This window comes from Pyxicephalus adspersus, chromosome 7 (assembly GCF_032062135.1).
Source record: "Pyxicephalus adspersus chromosome 7, UCB_Pads_2.0, whole genome shotgun sequence".
NCBI classification, from domain to species: domain Eukaryota; kingdom Metazoa; phylum Chordata; class Amphibia; order Anura; family Pyxicephalidae; genus Pyxicephalus; species Pyxicephalus adspersus.
This window is the reverse complement of record NC_092864.1, coordinates 12612319-12628817: the sequence shown is the minus strand read 5'-3', so window position 1 is coordinate 12628817 and position 16499 is coordinate 12612319. Positions and strand designations below refer to the sequence as shown.

The 16499-nt window shown below is 40.4% G+C and overlaps 1 protein-coding gene across 1 annotated transcript in view; it reads right to left on the bottom strand.

Moving 5' to 3' along the window:
• The window catches only part of LOC140335100 (uncharacterized), a 25449-nt gene that overhangs the window by 4811 nt on the left and 4139 nt on the right, over positions 1–16499 (bottom strand). The window contains exons 5-19 of the mRNA XM_072417482.1: positions 15769–15919; positions 14958–15129; positions 12450–12575; positions 11851–11913; positions 10008–10130; positions 8666–8821; positions 8370–8423; positions 7929–8146; positions 6836–6912; positions 6400–6510; positions 4855–4935; positions 3942–4052; positions 3529–3650; positions 3329–3451; positions 2023–2065 (exon numbers count right to left, since the gene is read on the bottom strand). Coding sequence (XP_072273583.1) covers positions 2023–2065; positions 3329–3451; positions 3529–3650; positions 3942–4052; positions 4855–4935; positions 6400–6510; positions 6836–6912; positions 7929–8146; positions 8370–8423; positions 8666–8821; positions 10008–10130; positions 11851–11913; positions 12450–12575; positions 14958–15129; positions 15769–15919 — 1731 coding nt within the window. The remainder of the gene's footprint in view (positions 1–2022; positions 2066–3328; positions 3452–3528; positions 3651–3941; positions 4053–4854; positions 4936–6399; positions 6511–6835; positions 6913–7928; positions 8147–8369; positions 8424–8665; positions 8822–10007; positions 10131–11850; positions 11914–12449; positions 12576–14957; positions 15130–15768; positions 15920–16499) is intronic.

Here is a 16499-nt window from a genome sequence, read left to right as displayed (position 1 = left end):
TATATATATATATATATATATATATATATACACACACACACACACACATACACACTGCAGCTCACTAAAACTTAATTGTGGTGAAGTTTTTATTCTTTTTTTTTCAGGGATTTTACATTACTGAATTTGTGGCAAGAGCAGCATGTATATGTAGCAAGTGACATTGATGCTGTGATTCCAGCTTTTCTATGGCATTCTATTGGGATCTAGCATCTATTATCTACCCCGATAAATCAAATCATTTTTAGGATTTCAGAAAACGATCTTAGCCTGAAAATAGAAAACTAACAATGCTACCACATCCAAATAACCATGGTGGGAAGAATCCCTCCTATATTGCTGGCCATTGGGGAAAAATGTCACTCCCTTTAGATAGCCAGAAAGATCTTTGGGGTCACCTAAACTGACCCGAGAGTCACAAATTGCTTATTGCTTAAGGAACCCCCAGGAACCTCTGGAGGAACCCCAAGGAAACCCTGGCTAAGTAACACATCAGTAGATGGTGAAAACAGGCTTGCGGTGGGTGTGCCTGCTTTGAATGGTGATAAAGAACATCTAAAAGCAGGTAGGGGACTACCGCATAAAACATGCCACCTTGCTTATGCTGGGCATTCATACAGTACAGCAGGGAAGCAGAAATCACAAGGGTACGTGCATGCCTCTACAAAGCTTTTGGCAGGTACACGAGTACCCATATGGGCTCGTTCACACCTTATTACAGCAATGTGCACAGCCAACTGTTAATTGCAAACAGATCCCAATGGGGAACATGTTTTCATTTGTCCACATGCCTGGTGTGAATTATACTGTTCTAGCTGCATTTTGTTATTTGGCTGGCGTTCTCTTTTAAAGAGTGACTATGCCCTATGCACAGCTGAGCGAGTGTCTTTGTAATGCCCAACACAAAACAGTACAGTAGGACGAGTCATTTGCTCTTATGGCATCTCTCCCTTGCCAGACAAACGAATTGGTGTTGCCTATTTGTTGTCCCATCATCAAAAATATGCAAAAAACCTTTGACAACCAAATATTCTACCCCCCCCCCCCCCCCTTTACTACACTCCAGGTGAACTCTATTCCTGTGCACACAATGATGATCCAGCTAAGAGAGTCATTCCAAACACTGAGCTGCACATCCGCACAGGTTTACCGTCATCTGTGATTTGGCTTGCTTTTGTGCTTGTTAAGCCTAAAAATTTCTTGAGTGTGTTATTAGGTTTGATTTGTCATGTTATATTGCTGACAATTTATTATGCATTCCGCCTACAGAGTTTTAAAATGACAACAACTACAGGAATCAATGTCAATACAGATTCAGTGTGCCAGAATGTATGAAAACGTGAAATTTACTTGGCTCTAACACAGTGATAATACAATATTTTTGTGGCTGAACATTATCGTGTTGAACCTGTTATATACGTTTGTGGACACGGACCGTCATGCGTACATGCTTGTTAGACATCCCATTCTAAAACCATGGCCATGGGGTAACCAACTCCCCCTTACTTATTGACTAACATTCCTCACGTTTCTGGAAAGGCTTTCCACAGGATTTCAGAGGATGTCTGTGGGAATTTGTGCACATTTAGCCAAAAGAAGACATACAAGGTCAGGTACTGATGTTAGATGAAAAGATCTGACACATGATCATCATTCCAAATCATCCCAAAGGTGCTTAGTAGGGTTGATTTCAGGACGCTGCGCAGGATACTCAAATTCTTTCTCACCAAATTCGTTAAAATATGTCATTAGGGAGTGGGATCTGTACACGGAGCACATTTATTCTGAACAAACCTGGCCTCCCCCACAAACAGTTGCACAATTTTCTAAAATATGTTCGTAGGCTGCAGCATTAAAAATAACCTTTACAAGAAACATCTGGTTTGGAGGGGCTTATTGGCCATATAGGTAGGTATGACGGTCAGGTGTCTACAAAAACTAGGCATATATTTACTTAAGAGCTATGTAAACTGAGATTTTCAGATTTCTCTCTATCCCTCTTCAAAACAGATGCTCACTTACTGTGCTTCTCAAGTTATTGGCGACAATCGGAGTCCAGCCATACCTATAAAGAAAAGATCAGTATTTATTATTGGTAAGTTCTAATAGATGAGATTCAAAGTCAATAACCTGTTGCTATAGCATGACCACATTAAATATATCCTAAAGGTATTACACAAGAATTCCAGCAAAAAACTTTTTTTAGGTTCTGAGAAATGGTGAGAGGTTTCTAATGCGGCCAGCCCAGCACTTCCTTTCGTGTCACTGGGAAATGAAGGTTAAGTTCTATAACATGGACAGCAACAACAATTTTATTAGTATAGTTGTGAAGTATTAGAAACCGTATGATTCTGCTCATTTAAAAGTAACAGGTTCTCTTGATAAGGCACCAAACACAATAAAATGCACCATACCTGTGTGTCACTGCCACCCAATTACTTTTAGAAGTGCCCAGACTAAAAATGTCTTCCCTCCTCTACATCACAACTTAATAGGCTGCACATGCCTGAGCACTGCTGGGTAAAGGGGGAGAGGGCCACAGTCTCCTGCATTCCTTAAAGTACTGGCCATGGGCTCGGAGAGATGGCATTTGGGAAGGAGAGTATCAGTAGGGGAGGCAAAGTTCCCCATCAAGAGATCCTCCATGTCTTCTCAATCTGTGTCAGTAAAGTCGCTTGTAGTCTTCACTAGAGATGCTACAATGCAGATACAAAACCAGCAAAGGCCGTCGCTAAAACAACAAAGTTCCTGAATCTGAACCGTTGTAGTTTCATCCCTATTATACTAATATGCATATTAAAAAAATTAAAAACCTGAAAGCATTTTTTTTTATTAATATGTTTTCATGTTACTGTTTCAGTAAACCGAGAAAGCTGCCAAATAAATAATGATCACGCACAGCTTAAAATGTTCATGATTTAGGAGTAGTCACATGACCATTACCAGTCCTCTGGTTTCATGGCACAGAGGGTAGGGAGGGTAACACTGTTCGGAATATTGACGATCAGTTGTAAAAGAGTAAAAAATAACCCATGAAGGAGTCAGCTGCCCCCCATGAGGTGGTGCTGAATGTGACAGTTGGAATGAATATAAGGCACAGTAAAGCCACATACACAACAGGTATTTTTAATCAAATAAAAGCTATGTAACAAAAATTCCACTCACTGTTAGATTTAATTTACGGGGCTGTATTGTGTTTTGTTTTACTGAATTTACCATTCCTTCGAGAATGATCTTGGATTGAGTTTAGATTTACTTTAACAGAAGAGCAGACAAAAGAAGGTTGCTATAAAGGAAGGTGAGAATTACCAACAAAAGAAATGCTTACCTTGTTGTATTTTTAATAAGTATATTGATCATATGTAGGCCGAAAAACCGAACATTATCATATTCATGTAGCAAGAAAACTGATATTAATTGTGACGTGTATGTGGCACCCCGAAAATCAAGCCTGGAAAGATAAAATATAATGCTTCATAAACTCTGAAGACAGACATCAGTTTACAGAATATCTTTTTACTTTCTTACGTGTTTAACACTTGCTGTTCATTGGCTCGCAGCTCTTTATCAATGCTTGTCATGAATGCTGACAGTAGATCTTTCAAGGAAGTGATATTCTGAATCAGTAAATCCAGGGCCCAAAGGTTAAACTGTTTAAGAGAAAAGAATTGGCAGATAAGTCAATGCATTTGTTTCATTAGTCTGTTAGTTCCAGTCCATCCAGATGTGATATTGTAGTTATAGGTTGAGCCAGCAGGTCATTAGCTGCTGTTGAAAGTATGTGCAGGACCTGCTAGATACATGCCATAGTTGTTCAGTCTCTAAACCAGTACAAAGATAAAAAAAGATGAAAGAGACTCCATACATGCAAAAGAAGAAAGGTCAGAGACTGCAGACCAGATATCAGAGAACCAGGCTAAGCTTCAGTGTTTTAAACTTACCCCGAAGGCGAATACAAGTTCTAACATGGGTTGCAGTGGAAGGGGTGAAGACATCATAAAGCGGGTAATAGCTTGGATGAGGACGATTAATTCTGCAGAAAGCTTGCTGCACTATAAAAAATGAAAAACAACAAAACTGCACATAACTGATTTATCATAACTGTAACAACAACTAACACTCTTTTTAACATGGCCACTATCCAGAATTCCTGAGGGTTTGTACGTTTTCAAATCAATGCAACGAATGCTGCATGCTTCTTGGCAGAACAAACAACAGTAACCAACAGCAAAGATTCTATTTAAGGAAACCTGTGCAGTGTGGGTTTCTGGGATTTCTCTTTCTAAACATGCCAGGTAGTTATGAAGGTTTGTTCTGTAAAACCTTAATATACCTTAATATAGCTCTATATATTTGTATAAGAAGAATGATCAAAAACACAGATGAGTGTCCTTCAACAACTTTCAATAAAAGATTTTACAAAAATCCTTTTTTATCCATTAAAGGACACAGGAATTTGTATACCATTGGGATGTCCTAAAAAAATTAACTCAGAAAGGGTGGGGGTGCAACAAAACATTCAGAACTCAGAGTCCCTGCTATACCCCTTCATCTCCTATATAGGAAAGTTTGAGGAGTTTTTCGTGGGATTTAACACTCCTAAGGATCAGATTTGAAATCCCTATCTTTTTGTAGAGATCCACAGCAAAGTTTCATTGCTATGAATTGCTGCATTTTAGGAATTGCAGACAATATACTGCCATTGTGAGATTACAGCATGATTTATTTTTCATGTTTACTGTCGTTGGGAGATGGGTGACCCATTGTAGAGTGTTAGTGAAATCAAATATGTAGAAAACTATGCTTGCAGACTAACACTAACCTTCAAAGGGGAAGCAAAAAGACAAAGCATACCTGATGAAATGGAGGTGGTAAGTGAACATTCCATTGCCTCTGCAGCTCGTCCAGAATGGAGCATGACATATCCTGCACCATCTACACAAGTAAGAATTAACATAGTAACATTCATTTATAATAATAAAAAATAATAACAATATCAGGAAAACTGCTTCAAGCATGCAGCTTAACTACACAGGCAGTAAGGCTGTGTATACATGTACAATATTAGTCTTTAGAAAAGATCATGAAAGATTGCATAATATATGAACGAGCTCTGTACAAACAGAACTGTTCTGCTCTATGGAGAGGGGGAGAATGACAGAGCTGCACCCCATTGTGCGCTCACTCCTTCACTTTCATTAGGGTAGCTCCTTGTCCGTGGATCCGCCAGGACGGTCGTCAGAATGACAAGCACTGTATACATGCCAGATTCTCATCCGATATTAGCCCTAAGGCGATTATCAGACGTGAATCTGACGTGTGCAAGCAGCCTAAAGCTACGTACACACGTCAGATTTTTATCGCCCGATAATCGGCATCGGCCAATTATTGGGCGAAAATCTGCCGTGTGTACAGTCGGTGTCGTCCATCGTCCGAAAGACCGTCCTGCCGGATCCACGGACGATGGACGACAACCGATCCTAATGAAAGGGAAGGGGAGAGGGCACAGCAGGGTGCCGGCTCCGTCGCTCTCCCCCTCCCCTCTCCATAGAGCATGAACGGTGCTGTATGTACAGCACCGTTCATGCATCGTGCACTCCCTTGTCGTTGGAAAGGATCGTGAAAGATCCTTTCCAACGACAAAAATTGCAGGTGTGTACGCAGCTTTAGTCTCCAGGAGCCAATGCATCCTAAAAAAAAAAAAACAAACAAAAAAACACACCATGGGCCCGGAACGTGGAGAAAAAAAAATACCTGCCTCCTCTAAACAGGAAAAAATAAATCCTACAAAACCTATTAAAATTTCATTTTAAATTGACTTTCTAAAACAGTGTTTGTAACAACATGATAAAATCTGGGCAATTTCGCCTGAAAAAAAAAAAAAAAACATATTCCCTGTTTAAAACAATTTCCGGTCTGCTGGTATTTTTTAAACTGCAGTTAAGACTTTTTTGCAGAATGGTAAAAAGTGCAGTACTGCCCCCCTAATGGAAGCACACAGCCTCCCAGGATGCCTACATCCCGCATCCCCGGAGGCTCTTGGCTGCTCCTTCTGCAAATGCCCGAGTTGCTCGGTCATACGCAGAAAGAGCCCTTCCACTTTAAGTTTAAGTCACATGATCCTTTTATAATGTATCCCGGAAGCCATTTGTGTTCGACCTATTAAAGAAGCTTAAACTTTGTAGCGAGGGGAAGAAAACAAACACATTATTTCACCCTTTTTATCATGCTGCAGCTTTTTTCATTCGTACCAGATGACAATTTAACCGATTAGTATGAAAAGTCACACACACTTTTCCAAAACCATTGCTGCCCATGTGGAAGCCTATGTTTAAAATATCACACACTTTATTATATATACATAGACCTCCTAAATAAAAATATGAAATAGAATCATACCATCTGAAAAGGTTTATCAGGTTCAGGGATAACACGGGGAACAAGCTTCCCATCCTTTGACAATGTGTCACTGGTACTCCAGATGCGGACCAAAACACTCCAGCACTTGGGCTAAAAGATATAAGACAAAGAGATAATATAAGGATATTGTTGCTAATTCAAAAAACTAATAATTACAAAATGCTGCAACAAGGGCTCATTAGGCTGCAGCCTTCACTACATCCAGCTCAGAGTGACACAAATATATTTGGTTCTGCTGGAAGATTCTCTTTCCAAAGGAATGAATGGAAATGGAAGCGGTACAGAGAATATCTTGGAATAAGGACAGGTAAGGGTTAGACTTGTAGGGGCTGCTGGTGAAGGGCATTTGCTGGACCTATATAAAAAGAACACAAATACAGTTCTACTTTAAAGAAAAAAACAATAGATTACTAACCTCATGTATCATCATATTATTGCAGTGCATCATTCGAATGGCTGTTCGTAGTAAAACTCCTGTCTTAAGTGAAGGGCCTGTTAAAGTACAAAGCACTCAGAGTAAGTCACAGGTTGGTGAGGATTCTACCTTAAAAATGAACTGGTTGTATTTGCTGTGACTTTGGGTAACATATTGCATGTGATATTCAGCTGGATAAAAACTGATCTCTTTCAAAGTCCATATAAATACAAGCAAGAACCTAAATTAAAGACATTCATATCATGGGGGGGGGGGGGGGGTGTTAATTTTCTTGTGAGTTGCAAACTCATGTACAGCAGCCCTTAATAGTGTAAAAAGGTAAAAAGGCTGACCATTACTTTAAAGATAAATAGGGGTCAGCTTACAAAACTGCTTCCTTTCTTTAGTAAGCTTCTAAGCCTGACGAGTCTTTGGGGATATAATAAAGAAAAAACTACTTTCCTTATTCATCTCTTCCTTGGCAGCTGGCGCTCTTCTCTGCACCTGCATATGGACTGCTCAGGGCTACTGGGACCAGTTGGCTGGCAGATACAATTATTAAATATATTTGTATAGTACATTCCCTAGACATAGCAACCTTATAATGTTCAGCTTTAGGGTTCAAGCAGGTAGGCATTAACCTGTATTTGATTTGCATGTCTACTGTCAGGAGATGCCTATATACAAGAAAATGCCTATAGGCCTCGTACTTCAGTCATGCAGTGTGGATGAAAGGTTATCCAGTGTTCTCTCCCCAGCCCCTTCTAGCTAAGCGCACCACCTAACACTTTTTTAGCAACCGCCTAGCTGTTTTTGGGTAGTTACTGATGAGTTGGGTCACAATACAGGGGCTGACACCCGTCTACAATTTCTTCCCACGCAGATTAAAATAACTAAAGACTCTGCAACCCTTTATAAAAAAAAAAGCTAGAGAAAAATCCCTTTGTAATAAAACCTGCTCCAAAGAACTTGGACTAATGTCCCTCCCTTTAACCCATTTTTTATACCATTTATGTTATGAAAATGTTGCCACATTATAAATTCTGTAAATATATGAACAATGCTAAGATTTTTTCTTTGACACAACCAGTACCTTCACACGGAATCCAAGTTTCGTCTGCTATGAGCTCGTTTCCTGGTGGGCAGCTTTTGGTGAGCAACATCGTGAGGTAGATTTCATACTGAGAAGGTAGTAGATATCTGGCCACAGGATACTGCATCCCTTTTGAGTGTATGAGAAAGTTGGCTGCTGCAGGGAAATCGCCATACTTGCACATATAGAAGGGTATTTTCTGCTTCAGGTACTGCAATCTTCATGGCCAATTGGCAGAAGAGTAAAATAAATGTTACAGCATTTTCTCAGTTGTACAAGCCAGTACATATATATGTGTATTAGATTTGAAAATTGAGACTCATACCCATGATACCACCTCCGTTACAGTTGAAGGTAATATTAATAGTGAAGTGGATAAAAAGTAAAAGACAGGAGGGTCGAGGATAGATTCTTAAAGGCTAAAGCATAAACGGAACTTACCCATTCTGGTCTCCACATTTTACTGCCAAAAGATAACGTACTAGCTGCCGGTAACTGCAAAAGAAAATTAAAAATTATCTGTACAAGACTTTAATGTCCCAGAGACTAAACTGTACACCAAGGGCTTTTTTTCTTCAGTAGTTTCTACTGACAACACACGCACGTGCAATAACCTGTGCAAATAGTAAATGCACTTTGGTAAGTTATGACATAAATGAAAGGCCTAAACAAAATCCTGACATCCTATTTTTGGCATAAAATACATTTTTCTGTATTGCAAAAGACAAAGCGCTCACCAACTGTCCATCTCCAGCCTCTGCACCCTAGACTGCACCACTGGCAGCGACTCGCTCAAGTATTCCCGCTTGCCTTTGCGTGTCCTTGTTCCTGATAGATTCTGACCAGACAGCACTGAGGAAAGTAAACAGTTATCCCATCTTAAGACATTCAGGCTGAAAAAAAAAGTGCACAATGTCAGTTCTTATTGCAGTGGTTGTCATGTGTTTATCTTTTCAACAGCAAAACTCAAAATGCACAGGTAAAACTGCCATGTTGCCCATTCAGGTAAAGTGACAGTGCCTGCATATATTCCAACACCTCGGGAGGTTTTACATACCCTGCCATGTTCCCTCGCTGCCTCTCCGCACTTCTAGAGCACTTGCCATTATAGGATCATGTGACCGTGCTTTTACCTCAGCAGCCAAACACAAGAGAGCCATATCATCATTTCCCTGTCCATGATACAACACCAGTTAACACAAATCTAAGCTGGGATGCTGCAGCAAGAACTATGGCTTTGTATGTATACTTGCCAGGGGGCGGTGGGCTAAATGAAGATAATGTTTCTTTAAAAGAGAACCTATTGTGCCCAAAAAAACTCCTCGAATAATAGGCCACTGGTATGGCCTGTGGGCTCCCTGCAGATAACATTTCCCTTCTATTACTGACTTTTTCTATATGGATGCAACCATCTTGATAGAGAAGCATGATTTTACTTCCTATGTCCAAGCTGCCACCCCAAAGTCTGGTCGGTTAATATTCATAAAGCAGAGAAGAGGAGGATGAAACAGATCCACAGAATGAATAAATGAATCAGGAAGATCCTTAACTAACTATAGCAATCCTTTCCTGCTACACAGGGATGTGATGGGTGGTAGAATTGTGCGTCTCTTAGGAAATACTTAAAGCAGACCGATCACATTTTTAACATGGGCAGCTATCCCTTGGCTTGTTCTATTTTTATTCTTACACCATTTTTTACATTTCTGAAGAGGTCCTCTCCCCTTCAATACTGAATAGCAAACCCATGTGCAAAAGCCTGGGGCTGCTCCGTCTACACATGCTCAAGATTGTAAATGTGTCATCAGGGGTTTTCTTAAAAATGTAAAAAAAAAAAAAAAAATTCCGAGCAGTGCGGGTTCTGGTAACATAAGGAGAACCGGGAAGAGAGAAGGCAGCTCTGGATGGAATGACGCTTGTGGGAAAGAGGGAAGCAAACCAGCGCAGGACTTACTGGGCTTATCATCGGTAGAAGTAAGAGAATCAACCAAAGTTGTGTTTTAAGTGATTACAACATTTGTCTAGAGTTCAAACAATATATTAAAAAAAAAAATGTTTGCTGCATCCAGACCCACTTACCTGTTTAAAAGAAATATACAGTGCGAAGGAAGTGGGATAGCCTGAAAAAACATAATGAACTTCTCATAGAGGTTGCTTGGGTAATCTCCTAAAACCATAAACCTTTGTAAAATGGATACAATCCTGAAAGAAAACATCAAATTCTTACATTACACCATGTATAAGTACGACTGGAGGATAAATACCATACATTTACGCAAAGGGATTTAATAGGTTTTTTTAAAAATAAACCAGGTCTGAAAAAACTGGGCACAGTAGTCCTGGGAATACAACAAGCTGAGGCTTTTCATAATGCCCAAGGAAAGATTCAGGTAAAGTACACTTTGTTCAGCTGAAGTAGCCTGCTGACAGGAGTGACCAGAGTGAGATAAGCTCATCAGTCTGCCTATCTTGTTTTTGCTCAGTTGTAGGTAGTAAGAGGACAAGACTTGTAGGTGTTACTGCAATCCAGAAAAATCTGGGCTACTGCCCAGATATATTAGGCAGTGCTATGTAACATTTTGAGATCAGAAGGGTATAAATACACATTTTTAGCAGGAACAAGTGTTCCCCTATAGGCTTGGTATTCATATATTTATCAGTTTGCCTGGAGTTCAGCTTTAAAGGTTTATGGGAAGTGTAAGGAAGCCCTAACTAAACCTCCATAGCAGCGGTCACTAACCGAAAATTTTGGTGGTCCGCAGCTCTGGCCGGTGCACCCCCGAGCGGGGTCAGGGGAAGGACCCCGCGCTGGGGGAACGCACGTCCCTGTACAAGTCCCAGGCGCAAGGAGGTTGGTGGGCTGTGTGACCATACCCTGCCCACTGCCCCATCACAGGCTCAGATCTGCAATGGGAGAGTGGGCAGGGCTATGTCACAATGATGTCACTATATGGGGGAGGTTTCTCCCCCTTTGCTTGACACCTGGCTCCCCGCACATGCGCGTCAGGAGTCGGTGATTTTAGTGGTCCGCGGAACCAAAAAGTTTGGCGATAATTCCTCTACAGAGATCCTGTCAGCATGAAACATATCAGCTTCAGCAAATATATACAGCACCAAGAGGGCTCCAAGAGGTTTGGAGGCTGAAGTAGCCTCCAAACCTTTACCTATTCTGTAGAATTTTGCCAAGCAAAGTTCAGACACTTCTAGGCAGTTCTCTAGCTGGCTGTGGATTCCTCACACAATCCTTTTGGCCACTCAATATAATTGATAATGATAGGAAATGTGCAGGAGGAGAGAAGGGGTGGGTAAGCCTGGGCACTATAAGTAAGTGGTGATATTTGCAGTCAAGTTTGCTTTATACCTACAGAAGCCATCATGAGGGGGGTCTAGCATTATACTAAAGGCATAGGGAGGAGTAATAATTCTACTTCTGCAACAAGACATGTTGTGATGGGAGTCCAGTTAATTGATCTTTAAATTTACCCCCCTAGCGGTAATCCTGAGTGTTACTCGGGATGAATTTACCATGCAAAAAGCAGTAATCCCGACTTGGGGTGGCTAAGAATCACTTACCTTGCTCTGTTGCCGTCCCCCGGTGTCCTGCTGGTTCCCGCAGGTGGGTGCGGGCGGGGGGGGGATCGGCGGAAACTAAAAAACTTTTGTATTGGATTCAATACAAAATAGCTGTTATTAGTCCAAAACAAAGAAATCTTGAGATTATATATATATTAAATATTGGAAATATTTTGGTGAGTTATGCCTAAAAATCATAGCCTACAATGTAAAATACATTTCCATGCAAAAAAAAAATGTAATGCTTTTTTCATGGAAATATGGAGGGAATTAGAATGCTAGGGGGTTAAATAATAAGCCACAGCCACATGTAAATCAAAATAAAAATGAATGGTTCTAGCAGACATACCTTGAGACTAAGTGGTTAGTAGCTTCTTTCACATTATTAGTCCCATCAGGAAGTGGATACGGGCTGTTATTTTGGAGGGAAAAAATACACATGTAACAAAAACTGGTATTTTATACATAAGAGTATTTGGAGAACTGTTTGCAGTATTAACACGATATAGGGTTCATTTTTAAAACAGTGGTATAGCAAAACTGACAATTCTTTTTTTTCATTATTAAAGCTCCTTGTAGCAGTCTGCTTGACAAATGTGACCTCCACTTCTTTAGTCTGGAACTCGGAAGGTCATGTGACCGGTCTCTGCACTCAGATTCCCATAGGTTCCATATTGAATTTTACTGAGGGCACTCAAACAATGACCTGAATTTTATGATTCATGAAACAAATGTACTATGTACGTGTGTGCAGGGGGGGCAAAGGCTCTTTTCTTTCTATGTCTGCCAAGGCTTTCCAGTGCATCAAAGTTAATGAGTGCAACTCATAACCAAATAAATGGTAATGACCAGCCAGTAATTGACAGCTACAGATTTAATCTTGGATAAGTCTATCTATTGCACAGGGCAACATAGCAACACAGATATATAAACTACAAATGCACTTACTTCTCAATAATCTTCTCCAAGATAATTTCTCTGGCAACACCTAGTAACATTACCCCAGCTGTCTTTGGATGTTCTTTTTCAGCTCTGTTCAAGTATTCAGTCACCAGCTTGTAAACTGGCAAGTAACTGTTGCATGAAAAAAAAAAAAATCAGAAAAGGTTAAAAAAAAATAAAAAAAGCAAGACCAATTTTTTTTTTTTTTAATTGCATATTGCACACATAAAAGCGTGGTTATAATTATTTGTAAATCGTTGGCATTTACTAAAAAAGCATTGCCTCAAGAATGCCACAAGGTGGAGCTATTGCACCATTTTCACTTTATTGCTGTCATGAACAGTCAGAAGTGTGTACAAATTGTACAATTTTTGCAAATTTTGGGCATTAATGTATAAATATCACAATCTATATATTTTTTTATTTCTCTCTGCCATTGCTCCTAAGGATAAAGGCAGAAATTACTAACACAGATGACTGATAAAATGTAAATGTTTTCACAAATACAATATATAAATCAGGGACATCTGATTTTCCCCCTTCACCAGGGCTGTGGTAGTTCAACTATCACACATATAGCAGCATTCTCCTGGCCCCTTTTAGCTGGACGCACCACCCGTTTGTTTCTGGGTGGTCACTGAAGAGTTGGAATTAGATTGTAAGCTCTTCGGGGCAGGGTCCTCTCCTCCTCCTGTGTCCCTGTCTGTATCTATCTGTCAACCCCTATTTAATGTACAGCGCTGCCTAATATGTTGGTGCTATAAAAATCCTGTATAATAACAATAATAACGCCGGGGCTGCCACCCGCCTACAATTTCTTCTCACGCAGCTTAAAAAGTAAATTCTGGGTTAAACACTGTATAGTAAATCCAGAATATACTTTGAAGACTCAAGATTGGAGATGAGATATAGGAGAGACTAGATCCATACATATAAAAGATAAATGAAATATTTTGTTCCATGAGACAAACATTTAAAATAATTTCAGGAAACAAAAACTCCAGAATTGAGTGATTAGTGATTGGTAAGATACATACCAATCTATAAAACTTTGGTTCAATAAGGACTCTGCACATTACTCCTACCCCACAGACCAGCCAGTCCCAAACTTCAGGATCTCCAAACATTTATCTAGAATTTTTATTTTTTATTACTAGTTTACAATTCTTCAGGCTGGTCACATGACACCACAAGGGCTCGGGGTTCCAGACTGACACCAATAGCGGATTTCTACAGCAATACGTTGTGCAACCTATGATAGCCTGTGATCAAAATACAGCCCTCATTGTTGATGGTTTAGTCAGGCTGAGAGTTTTTCCAGGCTGGGGACAACTTGTGGTAATAAAGTGGTGCTGTGGGGGACAGTTTCATATTAATAGCGGGTAATGTAAACTGAGCAGCTTTTGAAGAATGTGAATATGTATTTTTGTTTAACACAATTTTTGTCTAGAGTTGGCCTTAATGCAATATAATAAAATCAACCCTGCACCTTCTGGGTGAGTAAAAGAAAACATGGATTTTACATGGAGTTTGCAGGTTCTCCCTGTGTTTGCGTGGGTTTCCCTTTACATTCCAAAACATGCAGTTAGGTTAATTGGCTTCCCCACAAAATTGCCCCTAGACTGTGCTAATGGCATATGACTATTGTAGGTACATTAGATTGTAAGCTCCTTTGAGGGACAGCTAATGACATGACTATAGACTTTGTACAGCGCAGCGTAATATGTCAGCACTATATAAATACTGTGTGATAATAAAAGTATGCAAAATATCGTAAGAGCTTATAACTTCCACCTAATTAGAAAATACATGAATCATCACATTTGTCATTTATTATTATAGGATTAGATAGGTACTTTTATGTGACCAGTAGAGCTACGCAAAGGGCAATTTTTCTACATTGTGGATTTGTGTGAAATATTTGCATGGGTTGTAAAAACCTCAGTTTCCCTCTAATAGATTCTTGGTACAGAAATCATTCAGAAAGGATGCTGACTGCATTACCTGGCTTTAGTATTTATTGTTTCTAGAACTTTTTAACATAATGAAACCTTTAAAAAAAAAAAAAAAAAAAAACAACTTCCAGGTCTTCAGAGAACCTCTTTTATAATTAATATATATCCACAGCTCACCGTATAGTAGTATGGTGGTCAGTGGGAAGAATTCATCTTACATTGCTAGCCATTGGGAAGAATGTCACCCTTACAGATAGCCAAAAATATCATTGGTGTCACTTAATCTGACCTGGGAGGTATAAAGCAATTCTTCATTGTTTAAGGAATCCCCAGCAACATCTGGAGAACCCTTGCTGAGAAACATTGCTGTAGTCAATGAATCCACATGAATTATGGAACACATGGCACAACGATCTTGTAAGGCAATTCAGAAGTAATAATAATAATAATGATGATATTAAAAGTAATGATAATAATATTAAAAGTAATGACATGACCCTGAACGAGCTCTTGCTGAAAACATTCACAATTCAGAAGTATTTCATTTAGATATATTTACCTGTGTACAAGCATTGGTGTGTGGACCAGGTTGCACGAATTACACCTGGTCTTCTTGCTACCATGGCAGCTACATACGCACTTTATTATATTGTCCCGAATCATGAGCATTCCTTCCCTGTACGTCTGCTGTACTTGTGATAGCTCCGATAGGAAATGCTGCAGCTTGTTTCCTAAAGCAATAGAAGAGCCGTGAGGAAGAAATAAAAAAAGAAAAAAAACCATTACACAGCTTTGACACGCAGCCCTACTTGCCAGGGGACCCTCCCAAATCATGACCAGTGAATGCACAAGAAGTAAACTGATAACCTGACTTCTCTTCCCTCTTGTCCCATCAGCATGCTCCTGGGATTGCAACAAAACTGACAGACTCCCTGTCATGCTTTTCCCTCCTCTATAAGCTCAGCTGTACAGTGGATAACCAGAGGCATATACCAAGTTATATTGTTACACTACTTGCACTGAAGAAAAAATAAAATAATTCTAAAAAGAGCTGTAGTACAAACAAAACAATTTTTTTATCCATTTATTTTTTATATAATTTTTATTTATTATCCATTTATCTATTTTTTCAGCTTTATCCCTTTAACTACTAAAGATAATTAACTGTAACAGTGATCTCATTTTGGGTAGACAGTGACAATGGTCAAAGCAATTATAGGTTTAAACCAAGATCAGAGAGAAGTGAAATGGGTGACTATGGAGCTTGGCCATCGTATTGTTTTTCTTTTTTGGGACAGCAGCAGTCTGTCATGTGTTGATATCTGACCAGTTTTTTTAAACACAGTAAAGTTATGAGAAGACATAAGCACCTCCTTCCTTAAGTTCAGCATCAATCTCGGTAAGATCCAGCTGGAACATGGTGAGGACCCCAGCCAGGGCTAAGTCTCGGTGCTCCTTCCAGTACTTGCTCTTGTTGTGAGCATTGCAGTGGCAGGCTGAAGGTAATGTCCATGAGGAACACTGAAAGACAGGACAGATAAAACATGACAGATCCAAGAAACAGCTTGACGTCTGAACTAAACTACTTGACATCAGGGGAGAACCAGCCCGCGCGTACGTTACAGACATCAGGGGAGAACCAGCCCGCACGTACGCACAGACATCAGGGGAGACCCAGCTCGCTCGTACGTACAGACATCAGGGGAGACCCAGCCCGCGCGTACGTACTGACATCAGGGGAGACCCAGCCCGCGCGTACGTTACAGACATCAGGGGAGACCCAGCCCGCGCGTACGTACAGACATCAGGGGAGACCCAGCCCGCGCGTACGTACAGACATCAGGGGAGACCCAGCCCGCGCGTACGTACAGACATCAGGGGAGACCCAGCCCATACGTACGTACGTTCAGACATCAGGGGAGAACCAGCCCGCGCGTGCGTACGTGCGTACGTACGTACGTACAGACATCAGGGGAGAACCAGCCCGTGCGTACGTACAGACATCAGGGGAGACCCAGCTCGCGCGTACGTACAGACATCAGGGGAGAACCAGCCCGCGCGTACGTACAGACATCAGGGGAGAACCAGCCCGCGCGTACGT